This window comes from Armigeres subalbatus, chromosome 3 (genome assembly GCF_024139115.2).
Source record: "Armigeres subalbatus isolate Guangzhou_Male chromosome 3, GZ_Asu_2, whole genome shotgun sequence".
In the NCBI taxonomy this organism is placed as follows: Eukaryota; Metazoa; Arthropoda; class Insecta; order Diptera; family Culicidae; genus Armigeres; species Armigeres subalbatus.
In genome coordinates, this window is record NC_085141.1 from 39,202,053 (window position 1) to 39,225,121 (window position 23,069).

The following is a 23,069-nucleotide window of genomic DNA, read 5'->3' on the forward strand; positions in this document are numbered from 1 at the left end:
GGGCTTTGTTGTTCTTCAGCCGGCCAATCTCCTCCTGGATTTCCTGGAGATCCGGAGCCGGTAAAATTATGTCCTGCGCGCGTTCTCCCAGGTCCACCACCATACCGCCATCTTCGTCTGCCACATCGCCATTCAGGTGTTCTTCGTAGTGCTGCCGCCACCTTTGGATCACCTCACGCTCGTTTGTAAGAAGGTTCCCGTTTATGTCCTTACACATATCAGGCTGTGGCACGTGACCCTTACGTGAACGGTTTAACTTCTCATAGAACTTTCGTGTGTTATTAGCGCCGTACAGTTGCTCCGTCTCTTCACGGTCTCGATCTTCCTGCTGACGCTTTTTCCTCCGGAAAATCGAGTTTTGTCTGTTCCGCGCCTGTTTATATCGTGCCTCGTTCGCTGCATTCTTCTCTTCTACTAACTGCTCACATTCGCCGTCATACCAGTCGTGCAGTGGTTGCGGTGCTTCTAATGGCGGATCGAATATCTCTCCAGTCATCTTCAAGAGACGCTGTGCCTAGCTGCTCTTCCGTTGGAAGTGCCACTTCCAGCTGCTGCGCGTATTCTTGGGCTAGTCTACCGTCTTGTAGCCGCCCAATGTTAAGCCGCGGCGTCCGACTTCGACGCGTGTTGTACACCGTCGAGAGTTTTGAGCGCAGGCATACTGCAACGAGGTAGTGGTCGGCTTCAATACTCGCACTGCGGTAAGTGCGGACGTTCGTGATGTCGGAGAAGAATTTACCGTCGATTAGAACGTGGTCGATTTGGTTTTCCGTTTCTTGGTTAGGTGATCTCCATGTGGCCTTGTGGATATTTTTGCGGGGAAAGAAGGTGCTTCGGACTACCATTCCGCGGGAAGCTGCGAAGTTTATGCATCGTTGGCCGTTGTCATTCGATACGGTATGCAGACTATCCGGTCCGATGACCGGTCTATACATTTCCTCCCTTCCTACCTGTGCGTTCATGTCACCGATGACGATTTTGACGTCCCGCAGTGGGCATCCATCGTATGTCTGCTCCAGCTGCGCATAGAACGCTTCTTTCTCGTCGTCGGGTCTCCCTTCGTGTGGGCAGTGCACGTTGATGATGCTATAGTTGAAGAAACGGCCTTTAATCCTCAGCTTGCGCATCCTTGCGTTGATTGGCTGCCACCCAATCACGCGTTGGCGCATCTTACCCAGCACTATGAAGCCGGTTCCCAGCTCGTTGGTGGTGCCACAGCTTTGGTAGAAGGTAGCCGCTCGATGCCCGCTTTTCCACACTTTCTGTCCTGTCCAGCAAATCTCCTGCAGCGCCACGACGTCGAAGTTGCGAGGATGTAATTCATCGTAGATCATCCTGTCGCAACCTGCGAAACCTAGCGACTTGCAATTCCATGTTCCAAGCTTCCAATCGTAATCCTGTATTAGTCGCCTAGGTCTTTGCCGATTATATCGAGTCGCATTATCTCTTATATTGTTCGTAATAATTGGTTTTCCAGGCGGCTTATTGGGCCTGCGCAAACCTCCTGTCTCGTCGGAGGGCCGTCGTGTCAGGGCTGTTTAGCGTCCCACCTTACACCAGGACTTGGGCTTATAACCTTATAACGTCTTATTACGTCTTATAACCTCACGGAAAACGTCGTGTCACATGCGGTCCAAGGTAAACAAATTCTTCAACAACTTCAATCACATTCCCATAAAGCACTACCTCAGCACCAACAACACTAGATCTCCCTCTAACTCTACAGTATAGAAGATGTGGTTGAATGAAGTGTTTGCGATGAGATCCACAGCTCCAAATTCACTGTCTCCGGGTTTTGGCCACCGTATATCTTGAATTGCTGCCACGCCGACTAGCTGTAGGTCAAGAGCCATGAGCCAAACACGTACGAGTTCATTCAAAGTTTTCACGTTCCAAGATTCGTCTCTCCAACGGTTGTCGTGTTTTCGTTGCCAACTCTGTTGCTGTTGAATCCATCCGTTTGCTCTACTTTTGTTTATTTCGGTAACTGTAGGAAAATTTGGTAGGCTACATTACTATATTATACGTTACTGATGTAGAAAAGTTTTACGATCCAGGACTCTTAGCATCAGGAGGGGCATATTCCAAGGCGATACCTTTAATCCTCTACGGTTTTGCGTTGCAGTGAACTCTCTTAGCAGAGCACTCAACCAACACAACTACGGCTATCATTTGAAGAAAACGCAGGTACAAATATTACCCAAATGTACAAATACTACCCACACCTTCTTTACGAACGATTTGAAGCTGTTTGCGGAATTTGAGAAGCTGCACCAATTTATGCAGTTTGTAATGGTATTCAACAACGACATCCGGATGAAGTTAGCTATCGATAAATGTCGGTTCATACTTCTACACCGGAGTCACATGCTGGATGCCGACAGTTTCCGCGTCAACGGACGGGAGGAGATTCGAAACATGGTTGAAGACGAAACGTACAAGTTCCTATGTTTCCTGCAACTGAAGACAATTCGCCACACAAAGATCAAGAAAGAGCTGCAGGAAAAGTTTTTGCATCGTATTAACGATATTTTGAAGAGCTTCTTGTCGGCCGGCAACAAGGGAAGGCGATTAACACATTTGCCGTGCCCTAGGTGTTTCCCAAATTCAGCAGTGACAAAGATACTTCGTGGAGAGCTAGAACCGCCACGAAATCTGTCGCGTTGTGTGAATCTGACCCTGTCGATGAGCTAATCGCATCGTGGAAGCAGAAGCAGATGAATTGGACGCACCTTCATCAACTGGAGCCTAAATGTATCGACAAAGCGGCGTCGAATGCGTGGCGAACTTTTCTTAGAAACAGAAGGATTCATGGTAGCTATCCAGGGCCGGGTAATTGCGACGAAGAATTATCTGCACTATATATTGCACGAAAATGTGGAGGACAGCTGCAGGAAGTGCAATTCAGTAGAAGAGACGATCGAGCATATCGTGTCCGGATGTTCAATCTATCTCGGTCGCCATAACGAAGTCTTCAAGATTGTGTACCAACAGCTTGCGGGAATCTCAGCTTGCGGAAATCCTTAGGAGAGATCTCATAACCTCCATAGCATCCAAAAAAACAAGTGGTTCTTGGAACTTGCAGCATCGTAACTAATACATCCGGTTCAAATGTTTATTATAGGATATCAAGTCAACCGGCGAATGAGATCCACAGTCGATAGAGTCGATGGCGATGAATTCGCTTAGGTATAGGGGAGTCTTTATGCTGGCAGATCTTTGAGAACGCATCATACCACTATGGGGGATACTCATACAAATGGGTGGCCAAAAATATGTGTTCAATGAAAACTATTTCTATGCAACATACACTGGATTCTGTTTTTACACGATTTTCATTTTCTCAATTTTGCACTCATCCTGAATGTTAAACGCATAATAATTATCATGTTATTTTGTTTTGATTTATTCAGGATTTTTTTTTAAACATGTTGCAAAGATTTTGGTGGTAAATTAAAGACACACGATCAAAAATACGAGCGAAAAAAAAAACGTATAAAACAGAATCCTGTGTATATTTTGTGAAAGAATATTTAAGAACTTTCTGCCTTTCTCGTACAACAAAGTTGTACAGAAAGGCTATCATTTTTTATAGAAATCTCGAAGACCCATGATGTTATATACCAATCGACTCAGCTCGTCGAGCTGAACAAATGTATGTTTGTGCGTGTGTAGGTGAACCGGCCCAGGGCCGAAAACCCCATTAATAAAGATATTAATAATAATGTCCTTGGTCAAACATTCAAATCTATCTGCTCCAGAATACCTTCGCAGTCGATTCGTCCCTGTAGAATATCGGCGATCGTCATCGCCTGGGTGGTATCTCTCCTAGCACGAAGAAGTTCCAGATCGATCAACTGGTATCGGATCTCATAGCTCGGTAGGCAAAACGGATCCCTCCATGGCAAATTCCGAAGTGCAAATCGCAGGAACCGACGTTTGACCGATTCAATCCATTCGGCGCCATTGTTGTACGCTGGGCTCTAAACTGCAAAGCAGTACTCTAGAGTAGAACGCACAAGAGAACAGTAGATGGCTTTCAAGCAATAAATGTCGGAAAAATTCTTGGCAATCTTTAATAATAGTCCCAAAGTCCTAGAAGCTTTATCGACAGAGTACGAGATGTGCTGCTTAAATGTTAGCTCTGAGTCCAGGACTACACCAAGGTCCTTGATGTGATTTGTGCGTTCGAGTGTTGTATCAAGTAGGTTGTAGTCGAAAATTATCGGCTGTTTCTTTCGAGTGAACGTCATGACGGAGCACTTGGCTGGGTTCACGACCATACGGTTTAGAGAACACAAGCTGGCAAAATGAGTGACCTGCCGTTGTAAATTAAGACAGTCAGTAGTTGAACTAATTTGGAGAAACATTTTCAAATCGTCAGCGTACGACAGTCGAGGGCTTTCGATGACTAGATGGACGTCATTGAAGTAGAACAGGAATGGCAGAATGGCCAAGTAGTGGCCCAAGATGACTTCCTTGCGGTATTCCAGTGATGCTTGGAAACTATTCGATTCAAAGTCATATAAAGTCACCATCAGTTGTCGGCCAGTCAAGTATGAGAGGAACCAGCACAATAAATTACTACCGATACCGTAACTGTCGAGTTTGGTAACAGCGATAGCATGGTTCAACTTGTCAAATGCGGCAGACAGATCGGTGTAGATAACATCGATTTGCATCCTTCTGAGCAAGCTGTTGGTGATGTACGAAGTAAAGCATAGCATTGCTAGTGGTAGAACGACCGGCGGTAAAGTCGTGTTGGTCGGGGCTGAGATGTTGCTTGCAGTGCGAATGTAGTGGTTCCATGTCAACGAGTTTGAACAGCTTAGGAACGGCGCTTAATGGCGTGATTCCTCGGTAATTGTCTACGTTGCGTTTGCTACCTTTCTTGTGCACCGGGAACATGTGAGCGATTTTCCAGCAAGATGGAAATATTCCACTAGACAAATGAAAAATACGATGAAGAGGGTCAAGCAAACAAGAAATTTGTTTTTTGAGGAAAGCAGACGGAATACCGTCTGGTCCTGGATTATAGGACGACTTGAGTTTTGTTGCGGCCCTAGATATAGCGTCAACGTCGACATCTAACACGCCTAATGTTTGGCTGCTTAATGGAACGTTGCTAGCTGCGAGTCTAACGTACTAACGTACTGATCTCGCAGTGGTAATGTCCGATATTTGGTAAATCGCCTCAGAGCAGCTCTCTTAACTGTCTTCGCTTAACGCTTGTCTGCCACGGAGGTCGCGAAATGTTATTCAGAACTCTCTTTGGAACGTGCCTATCGATGACGTACATCATGACATGTGAGAAGGCTAGAGCAGCTTCATCCACATCATGCGTATTGAGAACGTTTTCCCAATCGATACATGATAATACATCTGTAATAATGTGGTCTTAAGTGGTCGGCTTTCTTAAAATCGTATGACACGGGCGCAGTACGTTCGATGAAGTCGTGTGCATGACTGTATTCGATGCTGATAAGTAGTGGAGGGTGATGAGCAGCATTTTTGACCAGTGTGCAAGGTGCTGGCAAGATGAGCGGTGCATTGCCCTGTCTGCTTACAAAGAGGTCCAAAGTGCGATCGTTTGCATTCACAATGCCGTTAATTTGGCTAAGAGTGGCTGAGCTGTAGTTATCCAAAAGGCTTACAGCGCCAGCATGCAGGATCGAATGTTCTGGATCAGGGTAAAGGAAACCGCTGTGGGACTGCTCCCAAAAGACACCAGTCAGGTTGAAATCGCCCAGGACAAGCACTTCGTCAGTCGGAGTGGCCGTTTCTAAGACGGCGAAGACTGACTGGCAGTGAGTATTGATGAGTTGTATGTCACGGACCAGATCAGAAGGAATATACAACGAGCACAGGAACAGTCTTCGGTCACCCATCTCGATTGATACCCAGACTTGTTCAAGACTCCTCCAAGAATCGGTTTCAACTGGTTTTGCTTTGATTCTGGAACGCACGGCAATCAAGACACCGCCAGCAGTAGACTTCCTGCTGTTGTGTTGATTTGGATCGCAACGAAATAATTTGTAATCGTGACCAAACATTTGGCTGGAAAGTGTTCTGGAGTCGAGCCATGTCTCTGTTATTACTATAACGTCAAAGCAGGAAATAGCAGTGCGGTGGTCGTCGATGCTGGTGTTCAGACCACCTACGTTTTGATAGTAGATGGTAATGTCTGTTGCTTTCTCATCGCGATGCTTTTGTACACTGGAATTTGAGACACTCTTAGGCGAAGCAATAGTTGGTCGCTGATCATACTTGCCAAACATTGAAGGTCGGAAGGCCCCGTCTCCCGACTCAAACGCAGGGCCGGGACGACTGCTGGTCGCAGGCAGGAGTGACTCGTCTGCGATGAGTGGGATAGGGGCTTCCTCACTGCTTGTGTCGAATGTGCGTCCCGGTGCAGAACAAGACGGATAAACAGCCGAGGCTTGACGTTGATGTTGAGGATTGCTAAGTGGTGCTCGCAGTCGCTGCGTGCGCATAGATTTACTGCAAATCGGAGGGATTTTAGACGAAGGCGAAGCTGATGGTTGATAATACTTGCCAAAAATTGGTTTCCGGAAGACCCCGTCTCCCAGCTCATACGCAGGGCCGGGACGGCTGCTGGTCGCTGGTAGGGATGGCTCGACTGCGATGAGTGGAATAGGGGCTTCCTCACGACCGGTGTTAAGTGTGCGTCCCGGTAGAGAACTGAATGAATAATCAGCCGGAGCTGGACGTTGCGTTTGGCTTGGTGCGAGTCGATAGCTTGGGTTAGATCTCGGTCACAAACTAGCAGAGCTTGAGAATGGATCGTTGATGCTAAGGACGAAAAACGGATCAGAGAGCGGATTGTTCCGTGGTGTTGTGTACTTGCCTGTAGATGGAGTTAGACCTTATCTCCCAACTGAGACACAGGACCGGGACGGCTGTTGGTCGCTGGCAGGAGGCGTTCGACTCCGTTGAAAGGGGTTGAGGCTTCCTCAGAGCTAGTGACAAGATTGCGTCCCGATGTTCGGCTTGTAATTTTCAAGTGCTGCTGACTAGACAAACAAACTGACTAGACGGATGATAGAACGGATCGCTCTGTGATGTCGTATACTTGCCTGTGCAAGCAAGGTGGAAGCCCCCTTTCCCACCACCAATCTCAGGACCCAGACGGCTATGATGAACGGAGGCAGCAGAGAGCGGGACTGGATTGGGGCAATCAGGGGCTTCCAACAAGCTTTCTACGGCGCGTCCGGGTGTTGCGGGCGTTCAAAAGTTATGAAGAAAATTGAATCAAATACGGTTGGTTGGTTGATTTGCCTTAAAGCGTTTGCAAGAGCCGTAATGTAGGCAATTATTTATGATGTGTAACACACTAAGGCAAAACCGAGGGATTGAATAGAGAAAGGCATCGTCATCGCTAGCTGGATTAATCTTAGTCTTTTTTAACTCTTTAAGGGCATTCGTTAATCCTTCAAGAAGTGGTACACGCCATTTTTTTTTGCTTCCAATACATCTTGCATAAAATAGCAATCTAGTGATAATGTTGTTCATTTTCTAATCATTACGAGGAGGTATAGAGAATACAAACCACAATTCTCAAGAAAACTTTGTCTGCAGCGTTCACTCACTATTAGGTGGTAGGGTTATATTTCATTCCCCCATTTACAGATGAGCGGACTTCTGGGGACATTAGGTTTGCGGGACCATTTTATAGCGAAAAATTAAAATAATGAAAGTTTTTCCTCTACAACTTTTGGATATCAATCTTTACGTGCAAAGCAATCGGAAAGCTGAGGTTTGAAACGGTATATTGTCGGGCCGCCACCAAACCGGACCGCGCGATTGAGCACTCGCGCTGTGACGTGAGTCGCGACAATTTGAAATATTTCATTAGTAGTGCGCATCATACACGCGCACTAATCAGAAATGAGTTGCGACGTCTGATAACTGCAGATATTTCATTTTATTGAAAACAAATTTTCGATTTTCTACTATACACGGAATATAAAAACCTTCTGTTTGGAGAAAAATTGACTTCATAACATACAAAGTAAGCAGTGATTATTTATTTCCAGCTTTTTCACTACGCCAGCCCATTTTTTTGACTGAATAAACATAACGCTTCAATATTTTTCGATTCTCTTATCTAGGGTATATATAATATGATATATAAAATAGACCAATTGGACATATTCAATTTTTCGAATAATGATTTAGCAGATCACCAACCAGTTGACAGTATGGTAGATCTTACTTCGTAATGAACCACGTCACGTCATCTACCCGGCGTCACTTAGTGTACGCATGAGACAATATGATCAGATGGAGCACGTTGTCCTGAGTATTTTAAATTTATTTATATGTTGTATATAATTGAGGTTTTGAAGATATTTTTTTGACATCTCCGGAATATTATATTGTATTTGAACTTGCTATACAAGATACTACAAAACACCTGAACCACGGTAGGGCAAATTAATATACAACTGGGGACATAAAAATCATGATCACCTTTTCATTAATTGATGATGTAAATCAATAGAAAAACATGAATGTATTATCCATAAAATAAATTGAGTTATAAAACACTTTGATCGGCAGATAAATATATCTTGACCTTATACAAACGGCAACACGTGCTCCTCTTCTCCCACGAATCACCAGCTTGGGTTTTGTTTGGCAACTCGCCGTTGTCACTTTCTCTTGTGTTGCGATTTCAACCTCTGGTTGTCGCATGGTCTATTCGAACTGCTCCACACTCATTCGCTTGAAGATAAACAAAAAACGCGAACTATTTTTAAGCTCACAATACTCATCTTGTGCACTAAACGTGTACCAAGTTACTCTGTGAAAAAGCATGCTCTTCTTCGTCAGGAAGGAAGGAAGGAAATTATGCAATGTCGAGACGAAAATGATTGGATAATCTTCAGTTTTTCGTCAGCTTGTGGGGATTCAGGGTGTAGAAGTCTAAGCTGCATCGGGGACTACCACTTTTGGAATAACAGGCAAAGATCTTGGAATCTACTGGACTACATTATTGTCATCTTTTTTTTTATTTTATTGCAGAATAAATCCGAAACCCAGCAAAAATGTTCTCCGCACTGTTGGACGCCGCTCGGAACTCCCCCTTCAAGACTCCGTTCACAAAGGCACAATGTGATGCAGCAGCGCCCAGCGAAAATCCCAAATCGTTGATTGCCAGCGGACGAACCCTGGCGGCCGCTGCCTCCGACGAGGTGGAGTTCGGTTCGAACCAGTTCTACCTGCTGTGCGGTCTCGGTGGTATCATCTCGTGCGGTTCGACGCACACCTTCGTGGTGCCGCTGGATTTGGTCAAGTGTCGTCTACAGGTCGACCAGGCCAAATACAAAAACCTGTTCCACGGCTTCAAGGTCTCGGTCGCTGAGGAGGGCGCCAAGGGTCTAGTGAAGGGATGGGCCCCCACCTTCTTCGGTTACTCGGCACAGGTAGGTGGATAATGATGAATTGGGGCATAGTTTGTTAGTTCGTTAAGTTGCAATGACATGTCGAGACATCTCTGAAAGCATACAAGTGTAGAAATTAATTAAGAGCAATTTGCTGTCGAAGATGTATGGCTTCATGTTGATTACGTCTATTTATGTTATTTATATCTGCAAAAAAATCCTTTACCGGTCAGATAGGAGATCAGCTAATCAGTTAGCAAATGGACTTTACTTTAATTGCCCACTACTAGTAATTATTACTCTGTTATTATCGGTTTTTCAACTGTGAGGTTCTTAGAATAGTGTGATGAAATAGGAACGAGATTGCTGCAGCACCGCACGAGGGTTAACATATGGAACGATACAAACAGGAGCAGAATAGACAACATTTTTTTCGAATAAAAAAAGCATCGACAGGAAGTCCAAGACTGTGAAGCGATGGAGCATCTTTTTCTAGGGGTAACAGGAACTCTGTAACCAGACAACTAGGTGAAGCGTAATCTAAGTGATGTGCTGTTGGGTTCACTATTTCCGGCCCAAAATCAAGCTGTACTTCCGGGGAAAATCGGGATTTGCTGGGAAGGAAAAGCGCTTGCTGTACTATAAAATCATCGGAAAACACATTAAACCGATGAAGGAGCACGCTAAGTGTACTTTAGAGCAGTTCATATTTCAAAACCGTAAACATTCGTTTACATATGTCTATTAGCATCTTTCTGATAATTTAGGAGTCCCGGTAAAATTGCAGGCTGTATAGAGGCAATTGAGTTTTTTTTATAGGTATTGAGATCAATACATATCTTTCTTGAATACTATATATAATAGCCGTGTTTGTCTGTCCGGTGACTAGCCAACCAGACGCAGCACGCGGGGAAATTTTCAAAAAAATTAAAATATTTGACATTTCAATACTTTTTTACTATAATCAGATGAAGAAAACAAAACCAGTGGCAACCTTAGACAACCAGACACAGCATGAAAAAAAATCACAGACAACAGACGTTGAAAATTTTGATTGAAAGAAAAACACTTGCCATGGGCGCTACTGCGTCCACAAATAAACTAGTCTATTATAAAAACTGAGTATAAATCCAAAATTTCATGAATTTTGGTGCACAGGAACTATTTTAAATTGTTTTCGAAAAACCTAATAAGTTCGCGTATTGAACACCTTTAACTTGATTTTACTATGAGCCTGTGAGCTAACTTCCAAGCAGTCAAATTTCCAAAAACTTTCAATATTGATTTTAAATATTTATTTCGAATTTATCACTTGAGTCAATTTATGTTTTTATGGGAAAAACTTATAATACACTAATTACGTAATGACAAATATTTGATTAATCTGTCTGATATAAATATCGATATCTAATCAGTTTAATATATGTGTGGATGAACTTGACAAATAGTTGTCATTATGACAAAGAGTGAAGCACGAGTTTTACAACTATTGACTGACTGCTCTCCACTTCACAATTTTCACTGGATCCAGTGTAGCAAATTGTTTCTCTTTGTTTATTCAAAAATGTGGACGAGAAAGGGCGTGACATATCTACAAAATGAAAGCATTTGTACTCGGGAAATTTTCATATAAAGTTTTTCACGGAAGTACCATGCACATAAGCAGCAATTCTCAATCGAGAACAAGCAGATATCCCAATAATGAATAAAAAAATCTCAAGAATCAGAAGTGGAAAGGAGATTCATTGATTATTGTTCCAACTATGGCCAAAACTGGTGCTATGGCCACGACCGGTACACCCTATGATGGATTTTGCACACCAAGTTTAGTCATAAGAAGTTTTTGCTCCATCAAACTAATATACATAAATGTACCATGCGTCTCCATATACTCGTGCGCTATGATGATGCGCGTTTTCAATATCCCTTCCCTATAGGATGATCATTCGCTGAAAATCATTCATGGGGACTACACACAATACTGGAATTTTTCTATTCCAATGAGGGTATAACGCAATATTAACATATATGCTGCTCTCACTCTCTAACGAACAATGAAAGGCTCAATTTTGATTCCTTTGATGAGCATGTAATATCTGGTTCGTTATCGATTAAATTACCACTTACAACTGGGTGATTTGATGAAATATGTTTATCAATCGACAAGTCGTTATTCTTTGCAAAAATATAGTCAAATTATTGAAAAATTTTGATTTCTATGCGCTTTTCATACGAAAAAGATCAAAGAGCCTACGGTATTTTCGTTTGGTTTCCGGGAACAGAAAAATACGTTTTACTCGCTGTCTCATTACGATCACGATCTTTTCCTGTACTGCATACACTAGGGAGGTTTTAGAAAAACCGATTTTGCGCCATAGCGCTCATACGATTCTGTTTCATGTTCTAACTGTCCTTCAAAAATTGAGCTGAGTTGGATAAAAACTGACTTAGAGTAAACCGTTTAAAGTTAGTACGGAGAAACTGTTTTTTTTACTTTACTAATTATAGCACTTCGCAGTTGAAGTGATGAACTCGACTGAAGTCGTTTGTGGGTCGAAGGGCGTGTGTTTTGGGGCCTCTTTTCCTAACCAATTGATTTTTGAAATCGTGAACTACAATTGCGGTACACGAGCATCACGAATATTATTTTATTCAAATTCGACATGAAGCTTTATGAATGTACCATCGACAGCATCGTATTATTAACAGTTAGTACAAGAGTGACGTAGGCCATCGTACTCGTGGTGAATCGCGCTTAAAATGCTAGCTGGGCTGATAGCTGACTCCCTGCATCGGTTGAGCATTATCTGTGCAGGATTTTAAAAAGTTATTTTTTGAACAGGATATTGTTAGTCGACACCGACGCTGGTCAGCAGTCGATTAAAATGTCAGCGGGTGTTCCACAGGGATCGATCCTCGGACCGGTTCTGTGGAATATCATGTATGACGGAGTATTACGCTTCAATCTCCCTGCCGGTGAGAAAATAGAAGACTTCGCGGATGATGTAATGTTATAGAGGTTAGCGAGGTCGGAACATGGCTCAATTCAAGAAGGTTGCCCTTAGCACATCACAAAACATGGGTTGCTGCAAGCGAGGATAAAGGTAGGGTCTCGCACAGTCAACTCCGTGAGTTCATTGAAGCATCTGGGCGTGATGATCAACGATAAGCTCAATTTTACGAGGCACATCGATTGTGCAAAAAATAAAATTTATATCGCGAATGGTGTCCAACGGATCAGTGGTGCATAGTCAGGTGCGTAGGCTTATAGCCGGTGTTTTTTTGTTTTTACAAGGAGTAATGCTAATGCACTGACCCAGCACACGCGTAGTAGTTGCCAAGCTACCACATGGCAGTGTACTGGAGTGTGGGACTCTCACCTACTAAACCCTCCTTGGGCTCCAACCCTAATTTCCCCCGGGACAGCTTTCCAGCATTACTTCTTGAGGATAGGCTGTACTTAAGGCTCAAATTACCGTCATGCAGTCATTGACGAGAAAGACAGCCACGTGCTCATACCACCCCCCAGTAAGAAAACCAGTCACCGAGGAGAAAAAGCAGTCATCAGCTGGATGGGGGAAGTATTTTTGTTTCAAAACTACATCATCCAATAGCGAAGACATAATTATATCCGGTGGATGCTTTATTTGGTTGTATTTCGCTTTAGTTTTCAAAAAAACTGCCTTTTGCAACATTTTTTCCCAAGAGGGGAAATCGACGATTTACTCTCACGTTCTCTCAAACTTCGGACGCTTCAATTCGTATGGGAAATTTTCTGAAATAAGTTTGTCCGAAGTTTGAATCTTGAGTCCGAAATATGAATCCAACCCCGCCGGTGCCCAAGGTTTGAATCAAACAGAAGCCGGACATTTTCATAAATTGCGAACACTCTTCGCAATATCTCGCACATATGAAATACGTATTTCATAGATGAATACTATACTTAGTGATTGCAATAGTGATTTAAACAGTGTGACTTAAAATTTGAGTAAACAGGATGATTGTATATCACAGAAAGTGCTTAAGCGTCCGACGTTTGAGTTTGCACGGTACAATGTACAAAAAATAATCAGAGTACACCGGTTGAGGGGGTGGGCGTCACTGCTGGGAAGATGCCGATAGACATACTTCTGAAGGAAGATGTGGAGTGCTTCAACGACAGGGATTCGGTACAAGTGCGACGTGTCAAGAGAGCATCACTACTCATGGCAGTCAAAGGTCGTTGGACCCACAGACTGATTCCGGATGTGCTGAGTTGGGTTAATAGAAAGCATGGACAGATCGACTTTCGCCTATATCACAGGTGTTATCTGAACATGAATGTTTTTAAAAAGTTGTTGCATAGGTTCAGGTAAGCAGAAGCTGCAGAGTGCCTGGAATGCATGGGCGTGGTAGAGCACCGTGGTGCACCGCAAAATCATCGGCTGCAGTAGAGCTAAAGACTACTGTTATGCTGTGAGTGAACACCTCTCTCACCCCGATGTATAATGCCATACTTAATTTTGGGCCGGTGGATACGGACTAGTGAAAGGGTTTTGGATTCAAAGAGATCCATCCCCACAGTACCTGAGAGCCACCTCAGGTGTTAGCAGATTTTTGTTTATCCTAGCTAGAAATCCAGTAATACAGGTTCAATTGTGTTAAATAACGGGTAGCCACTAAAAAACGAGAATTTTAATACTTCAATTATTGCTTCAGAGAAATAATTCCTTATGTGAAAGAATCATTAGAATTCAGAATATTGAATCCACAAAGCCCACAAACTCCTGCATGTTCAGTTATAAAATATGCAATCAAAACAGGAAGTACCTCGGCACGCATTGTACAGTACTTTTAAGCGAACAAAGATCGTGGAAGAAGTACATGCTAGACAATATAAGGCGTGAAAATGTTTCGAAATCTGCTAAAGTATTTTTGGGCTACTGAGCTCCATTGTACACAAAGGTGATTGGAAAGCCAAAGACACGAAGCAACTGATCAATAGGATAAGAAGCGGCATCCGGAAATGGCATCCGTCCAGCGGTCATGTGATACCTGCAAGATTAAACTACGTCGCACGGCGGACTACGGACCATATACTATTATACATTCATTTTAAATACTAATGTCTACTTTTTAAATAACGTAAATCAGATTGAACTGTACTTCTTTGTAGTTTTCTTCTCAAGCCATTCTTTCCATTCCCGCTATTCAGTGGCCACCCGTTTTTTCATGAATAAGTCCGTATAAAGGTTGGCGTAACCTATCCAGCGAACAAGGATTTAATCCAAAAGAAAATTAGAAAGTCTCTAACTTATCATCTCTGTATACATATACGATATGTAGCATACCGTAAGTGACTTTCTTCGCAACTGTCATGATAAAGAACTGATTCGAGAGGCTATACCTCATGATAAATTTCTTTTATAAAGCTCCAAACGCGGGGGGCACTGGTTCTGATGATGCATTTTAACTTGTTCTACACAGCTGTGTGGTCAAAAACACAAAATAAGCGAGAAAAAAAGCGAAAATTATCACTTCTTTGTGGGGGCTGCCTATCCGATTCTGTTTTTTTTCGCACTTGTATACAAGTTTGATAAATTTGTTATCATGGTTTGTTATGATTCGGAACAGTTTTTGTATCGTTGTTCGTTATCTATTGAGAACGATTTCTGCAAACTCTGCCTGCGAACAATGTAGTGCTTGTGGCCATGTGAATGACCACGCGTCTCCAACAGCTTGCTCGTGCTATCGTTTCTGTTCCTCGTCATGGTCCACTCCCCGTGTAGCCAACCAATAACGTGTAAGCAAGCATCACCAGAGTGTAAAATAATCGAAATTTTTTGGTGAAGTCTACCTTTCTTCACTTGTCAGCTCACTTCCAGACACATTCATAGTCGGCTCTGGACTGTCAATATTCGGTTGAATATTAGTCATTGAATATTTATGCACATTTCACAAATTGATAAATTATTATAAATTCAGTAGAAAATCGAATTATAGCCGCTATTGAAATTGGATTTTTCTCACAATCCATACGTTAAACCTAATTTCGGAAGTAGTGCGCTGTATAGCACATCACCAAATGAAAACAGCGCACCACTTCCGAAGTTAGGTTTAACGTACGAATTGTGAGAAAAATCCAACTTTGTTAGCGGCTATAATTCGGATTTGCACTGAATTGATAATATTACCCGTAATGCTGGGTAGACACCTTTACGTGATGTGTTACGGGGTAAGATCTACCACGGTTACATTGCCAGCTACAGGCACATCCTGACCCAACGAATACCTTCCTCATTATACAACTCCGTGGTACTTATAAGGGTGTCGCTAAGTCGGTAAGTACTAGAAATACTAGAATAAGAGATCGGCGAAGACGCCATCTTGTTTCCAATCGAACCGTCAAAAGCGGTTCCAATTCGACTTGTTTACTTTTTGCTTCCATAAGAAGCAAGCAAAAAGTTCAAGTGCTGCCAGTATTATTTTGACGATTTCATGCATTTTCATACGTTGCCATTTCTACAGTTTTTCACTCCGCCGGTCTCTGGTTATAGGGTTGCTAGTAAGTACTACATCAACACTTCCTAGTTACGGTGAAGATGGGCGTGGCAAGGAGTAGTAATCCTCATGCTTTTGTTATTTTTGTTTAAGACTGGAATCAAGAACCACTCCCCTTCTTGATTTCTGATAGCATTCTAGATAAGGATCTCAAAAGTTAAACATGAGTATCACTAGTGTCCAATCTACGAATTACACCGTAACAATGCTAATGCTAATGCTAAATTTCACAAATTGATAAATTATCTGAAATCTGAACACGTTTCAAATGAGTAAAGTAATTTATCACATAAAACTAAATCTGATTTTCGTCCGTGAGGCACTTTCAACGGTAAACATCAACATAAACAATGCTAACAGATGCTAACTATGTTTTTTCTACACATAGTAGGCACAATCAGTGACAGCCGAATGAATGAATTGGTGCAGTAGTCGTCTGACTATATCATTCTATGTTTTGAATATTCATAATTCATTAGGGTATAATTCGGAACGAAGTTGCTTGTTGAATATTTTAGGCTCTGAGCATCACTGTTAATAATTAGGGACTCGGCAGGTTTCCAAATTTCCTGTGCTGTGCGGACAAAAAAAAACCCTGATTAATCCACCTAGCGATGATAGTGCCTTTCTCATGCATTATAAAAATAGTATTTTGGCCATTACTCTTGAGCCCATAGTCCGATCTGGCCAATTTTAAATAGGAAACAATGGGAGAGTATTCTGCATCGAATGCAACTTGTGTGAGTAAATCGGTTAAGGATAAGTGCCTTAAAAATGAGTGACATTTTTTTACTCAATTTTTTTTATAAAAAAGTGTTATTTTGGCCATAACTTCCGAGCCCATAATCCGATCTGACCAATTTTCAATAGGAAACAATGGTAGAGTATCCTGCATCGAATGCAACTTGTTGCGAGTGAATCGGTTAAGGATAAGTGCCTGAAAAATGAGTGACATTTTTTTACTCAATTTTTCTTTTAAAAAAGTGGTATTTTGGCCATAACTTCCGAACCCATCGTCCGATCTGACCAATTTTCAATAAGAAACAATGGTAGAGTATTCTGCGTCGAATGCAACTTGCTGCGAGTAAATCGGTTAAGAATAAGTACCTGAAAAATGAGTGATTTTTTTGCCTTTCTCGTATACAAAGTATACGTAAAGGCTATATGTTCGCTCCAAAAACGAACTTTTTATAGGAGTCCCGGAGACCCATAGTGCTATATACCGATCGACTCAGCTCGACGAACTGAGGTGGTGTCTGTGTGTGCGTGTGTGTGTATGTGTGTGTATGCGTTTTGTTTTTTCTTCCTAAGCAATGGAGTGTGTGTGTATGTGTGTGCGCAAAAAAATCTCACTCATTTTTCAGGCACTTATCCTGAATTGAATTTGCTCGCAATAAGTTGCATTCGACGCGGAATCTTGTCCCATTGTTTCGTATTGAAAATTGGCCCAATCGGACTATGGGCTTCGGAGTTAGGGCCAAAATATATTTTTTTATAAGAAAAAATCTCACTCACTTTTTAGGTACTTACTCTTACCTGATTTACTCGCAACAAGTTTCATTCGACGCAGAATCTTATCCCATTGTTTCGTATTGAAAATTGGAGATATCGGACTATGGGTTTCAAAGTTATGGCCAAAATTTATTTTTTTTACATAAGAAACACATACAAAATTCTCGCTCATTTTTCAAGCAGCGGATTCGCTCGCAACAAGTTGCATTCAACGCAGAATCCTGTTCCATTGTTTCTTATTGAAAATTGGCCGGATCGGACTATGGGCTAAGAAGTTAAGGCCAAAATACTTTTTTTTATACCAAAAGTGCGTAGAAATTACTCACGCGAAAAAAACGAGAAAGGCACCATCACCGCTAGGTGGATTCATCTGAGGTTTTTTGGGTAGATGCGCACAGACACACACAGACATTACCTCAATTCGTCGAGCTGAGTCGATCGGTATATAACACTATGGGTCTCCGGGCCGGGCCTTCTATGAAAAGTTTGTTTTTGGAGCGATCATATAGCCTTTACGTATACTTAGTATACGAGAAAGGCAAAAATGTATCAAAATCGAAGGACAACAAGGAGTCATAAATATGATTTTTTCAATCAAAATCTGTTACTCGCAATTTTTCAGCCATTCGTGTTTCAGCATTTCGTTATTTCAGCCTTATGTAAGATTTTTTTTAGCCTTTCGTGTTCAACCTTATGAATTTTTCAGCCTTATTTTCAGAATAATTTTCCCGATTGAAGTATCGTGTATACCCCCCGTGTAACTTCTTGCGGTTGGCAAAATTTCGTTCCTGGATCAGGCGAAGGGAAAACGGGCCGTTTCGCCAGTTAGTTTTAATCCTGCTAGTGTCAAAAAGTACAGTGACCGATTGATTTTTACAAATTTACTGGCATTTTTCGATCCAAACGTCGGCGATGATTAAAATTGTTAGCTCTATTACTCTTAACTGAAAGCCAATCCAAAAATTTAATAACATAATTAAAACAGGCCTGTTTTATTACGCGTGTAGATTTTGAAAGCCTTCACTTCAGGATTTTCTTGGATAACCGCGAACGTCTTTCATACATATTATATATAGATCATTTGTTACGCGTATACATCTGAAGGCATTTACTTCAGGATTTTTTTGCAGTCACGAACATCTTCTATTGTATGTTCCACAATGGACACAAAACATATTCAGAACAGGTCAATATTATATGAATTTATGTCATTTTGATTTAACATGGTGCATATATACCGCATAAAAAACTGAATCAGCGTACTTGTTGAAATTGCACACAAACACACAAAATTTATTTGATAGCATTTCATGAAATTTTGGAAAGAACGAATGAAAGCTATAACGAACGTAAACCGATTTTCACAAGACAAATTTGAAAAAAAATGGAAGGGTATTTTTGATTACCGATTCCTAATAAACCATGATTTGTTCATTGCAGTAATAGTACGCAATGGAAAGTAGGAACTCTAAAATACGTGTTACATACAACTCAGTTATAGTCAGTAGTTGGGCTAGCGTTTAAATTAGATTTGTAAACCAATCAGTACCAACTACGATGGGAGTTAGCTCACTACCCTGGTGTGAGTCATTCTTGAATTGCTTCCGTAGATTGAGAAAAGCGTACCAACACATTCTCAACTCAATTTTTTGAGAGTGAAAAAGCCAAGATTAAACAAGATCACTGGCGGAATCAAGCTGAGGCACGTGACCCACTAAATCAAATATTAATTTTTAAATTTAAGTATATACGCCAAAATTGTTCTTAAAAAACTGATTTTCCTAAATTTTCTTAGAAATATTCTGGATTTTTAAAGGGACCCAGGAATTTCTTTGGAAATTCTAATCGGTATCCGAATTTTTTTTTCGAAAATACCTTTAGCGTCATTAGGCTAGATGTACCAGTTGTGGGTATATAGCACCAGTTGTCGCACTAGTGCTCTATATGCCAAATGGCCAATCAAATCACCACAAACCAAGTTCATATCGGTAAAGCATATTCATATGATACGATAGATAACAGCTTTGATTTCCTCCAACACAAGCAAAGCATAATTCTCGGGTACTTATTCAAAAGGACGTATGTGATTTTGTAAACAAAGATTCAAACGTCGATTAGTCCAATCTGATGGCACTCCCACGCAAACTAACACAACCAACAGGTAGCCGAAGGCTTCTTCTACCTGTCTGTGATGATGGTTTGCGTGGGCGTCCTATCAGATTGGACAAATCGACGTTTGAATCTTTGTTTACCAAATCACATACGTCCTTTTGAATAAGTACCCGAGAATTGTAAAAATTAATTTTGCTTAATTTTTGACGTCCTTTGCACCAGTTGTCGCACTAGTGGTCCCTGTTTGGCCAGTCCCATAAGAAAACAATGGGATTTGCCAAATAAGGAACCGAAATTAAGAATAGTGCCACAACTGGTGCATGCGTTCCTATTATGGATTAATCAATTTTGAGGATAATAACAAATTTTATTGTGGTTTTCACAGCTGTTCTAAGGAGCAGGAAGTAAAACCTTTCGCTTGATATCTCGAGCAACATATGATTAGGGCCGAAAAACCAACAATGCTGAACCGAGAAAAATGATGTTCAAGTTTTCTATGACTAATTTAATTCATTTATTGAAGTAGAAACTCATTTCATTGCAAAAACCATGTCAATGCCATACGTAAATGGTTATATTATAACAGCAGATTAAGATTAATTGTAAAACCATTCGAAATCTTCAAACTTTCAGCTAACACAAAAATCGCGCCGTTTACTCGCATTACCGGCAACACGTCTAGTTTTTAAGCCGTTTGCTCAATGCTAGTAACACCATCGGATTTGATTAGATTCGTTAGCCAGAGTAGTTCTGCTATGCGATATATAAACAACCTAGTAAGAATATACATTAGGGTGGCTCAAATTAGTATGGGAAAAACTTTTTTGATGCCCTGATGCTCTGGACAAAATTTCAGCCAAATCGGTCAACGTTTGGGCGGTGCTAAACTCGTCGGAAGTTTATATGAAAAAATGTATGCAGAAACATCCAAAAACAGTGAATTGCAGTTGGACGGCACAACTTAGGAAGAAACACTATGATTCTCATCCAGATCTTAAAGAATTTAATACAGAATGTTATGCAGAAAACCGCGAGAAGATTAGAGTTAGCCCGGCTAAGTTATTAGCATTTCTCTGTAGTGGGGTTTGAGCAAATTTCGTTTCTTTTACCTTTGAAAAGAAATAAATTCACCCCTACAACACTCCAGTAAAATGCTTATATCTTTGCGTAATGAACTCTAATCTTCTCGCGGTTTTCAGCATAACATTCTGTATTCAATTCTTCAAGAACTGAATGAGTATCATGGTTCTTGATCGTAAATTGTGTCATCCAACTGCAAATCACTGTTTTGGGATGTTTCTGCATACATTTTTTCATATAAACTTCCGACGAGTTTAGCACCGCCCAAACGTTGACCGATTTGGCTGAAATTTTGTCCGGAGCATCAGGGCATCAAATAGAACCGAATAAGAGAGCGGCCCATCAAAATTTTTGAAAAAGTGTTTTTTGAGCCACCCTAGTATACATTTTAAAAAAACCTGAAGCTAGTTTTTCTAAATAAACAATATAAAGTGAACGGCCTAAAAACCAAAACAAACATTCCGCATGGTAGTTAAGGGCGCCAACAAAGGACTTAAAAACCACTATGATGCAAATGGTTCATGAGACGTTCACTTAAAATAGCAATAAATGTGTTTCTCAAGAGATATTAAGTACGGAGTTTTACCTAGGATAAAGAATCATTTACAAAACAACCGTTTATGCTAGAAAATAAAAAATCGTAGTTTTGGTTTATAATCATATGTTACGCGAGACATATAAAGTCCACCCACATGCCTTTTACTTATTTTTTTTTTCAAAATAGTTGTTCTTATGTATGGCGACAATTGGTACACCCACCCTAATTCCTTTTGACATTCCTCCTGGGATTCATTCGTAAAATCCTCTGAAAATGCCTCTGATTAATCCCATTGGAACATTATTTTGCATTTAGTAAAATCATACAAAATTCTCTTGCAGGAACTTTTCCGGAAATTCAGTTGAAATTTTTTTTCCAGAGATTTATAAAAGAATAAAATAGCAAACCCTGAAGGAATTTTCGGAAGGATTTCTAACGTAAATGTCAAAGGAATTTACAGATGTATTACAGATGTATTGGTGTGAGTTTTGAAGATCTTAAGGAATTTCTAATTATTTTTTTAGAGGAATGTCTGAAGGAATTCTTGAAGGAATTTTCGGAAGAATTCCTGGATAAAACTTTAAAGAAATTTCCAAGTGAAATTTCAAGAGAATTCCAAGATTTTTTGTTTCTATATTTTCGGAAGGGTTCTTAATGAATTACTGAAAGAATTTATTCAATAAGACCTTGAAATAATTGCTGATGCAATTCAATAAAAATGTTGAAGGATTTCTTAACTCAATTTCGACAGGAATACCTAAAGCAGTTTTCGAAGAAGTTTATAAACAAATTCATAAATTCTCCTGCAAAAATTTTGAAAGGAATTCCTTTAGCGATACTTTCAAAACAATTTCCAGGCATTCCATTAGAAATCCCATACCCTCGGCTTTCGTAAGTACGCCCCCATTTGTATTAGGAATTTTCCAACGAATTCCTGAAGAAATTTTCGAAATTCTCTTTCTCAGTGCATTCCTTCAGGGATTCTTTCGGCAATTTTTCAGGAAATTACGAGACAGATTCAGGAATTCTTTTAGTAATGCATCATGATATTCCTTCAAAAACTCCAATACGAAAATTATTTTAAAAAAAACCTATGGGACTATTTGCGCCTTCCTTCGATTTTTTTTAAAGAAATAGCTGTAGCAATTATTTTAGCAATTTCTTAAAGAAATACTTCCAGTAATTTTTAAGAAATCCCTTCGGGAACTTTGGGGAGAAAATCTTTTTGGAGTTCCTAGGAAATGTCTTCAGAACTTCATCAAGAAATTCTTTCGATTTTTTTAGGGATTTCTTCGGACATTCCTCCGGAAATTTATTTATAAATTCCTTGAGGCTTTCAGATATTCCATTTAGATTTTTTTTTTTTTGAGAATTACTCCAGAAATTCATTCACAAATTAATTTAGGAATCATTCGGAAATTTTATCTGGAAATTAGAAATTCTTTCAAATATTCCTTCATTAATTCCTATTTTATTCTTTAATAAATTTCAAAAAAAAGAAAATTCCAACAAAATTTGCGAAATAATTCCTACAGGAATTTCGAAAGGAATTTCATTATGTGTTTATTAAAAGGACTTCCGAAGGATTTCCCTAGAGGAATTTTCTAAGGCATTTCCAGAAAAAAAATACTAATGCCTCTCCATAGAACTTTCCGATGGATTCCCTACACGAATGTCAAAAGTAATTCCTAGCGTAATTTTCCAAATTATTCTTTGAGTAAATTCCAGGAGGGATTCTCAAAAAAAATGCTGAAGGATTACCTAAAACATATTCCGAAGAAATTATGAATTCAATTTGCGAACAAATTCCTAAAGGAATTTTCATAGAAATTCCTGCAGAAATTCCCGAAGGATTTTACCTAAAGGAATTTATGAATGAA

At 40.6% G+C, this 23,069-nt stretch overlaps 1 protein-coding gene across 2 annotated transcripts in view; it reads left to right on the forward strand.

The window, feature by feature from the left end:
• LOC134227316 (solute carrier family 25 member 3-like) overlaps window positions 1-23,069 on the forward strand; it is a 37,781-nt gene that overhangs the window by 13,338 nt on the left and 1,374 nt on the right. Inside the window, exons 1-2 of one of the 2 annotated variants that reach the window (XM_062708704.1) lie at window positions 8,841-8,987; window positions 9,049-9,449. In XM_062708704.1, the coding sequence (XP_062564688.1) occupies window positions 9,072-9,449 (378 nt within the window). In that variant the 5' untranslated portion in view covers window positions 8,841-8,987; window positions 9,049-9,071. Of the gene's footprint in view, window positions 1-8,840; window positions 8,988-9,048; window positions 9,450-23,069 lie in introns of those variants that run through there. The other variant, XM_062708703.1, reaches the window with a different exon arrangement.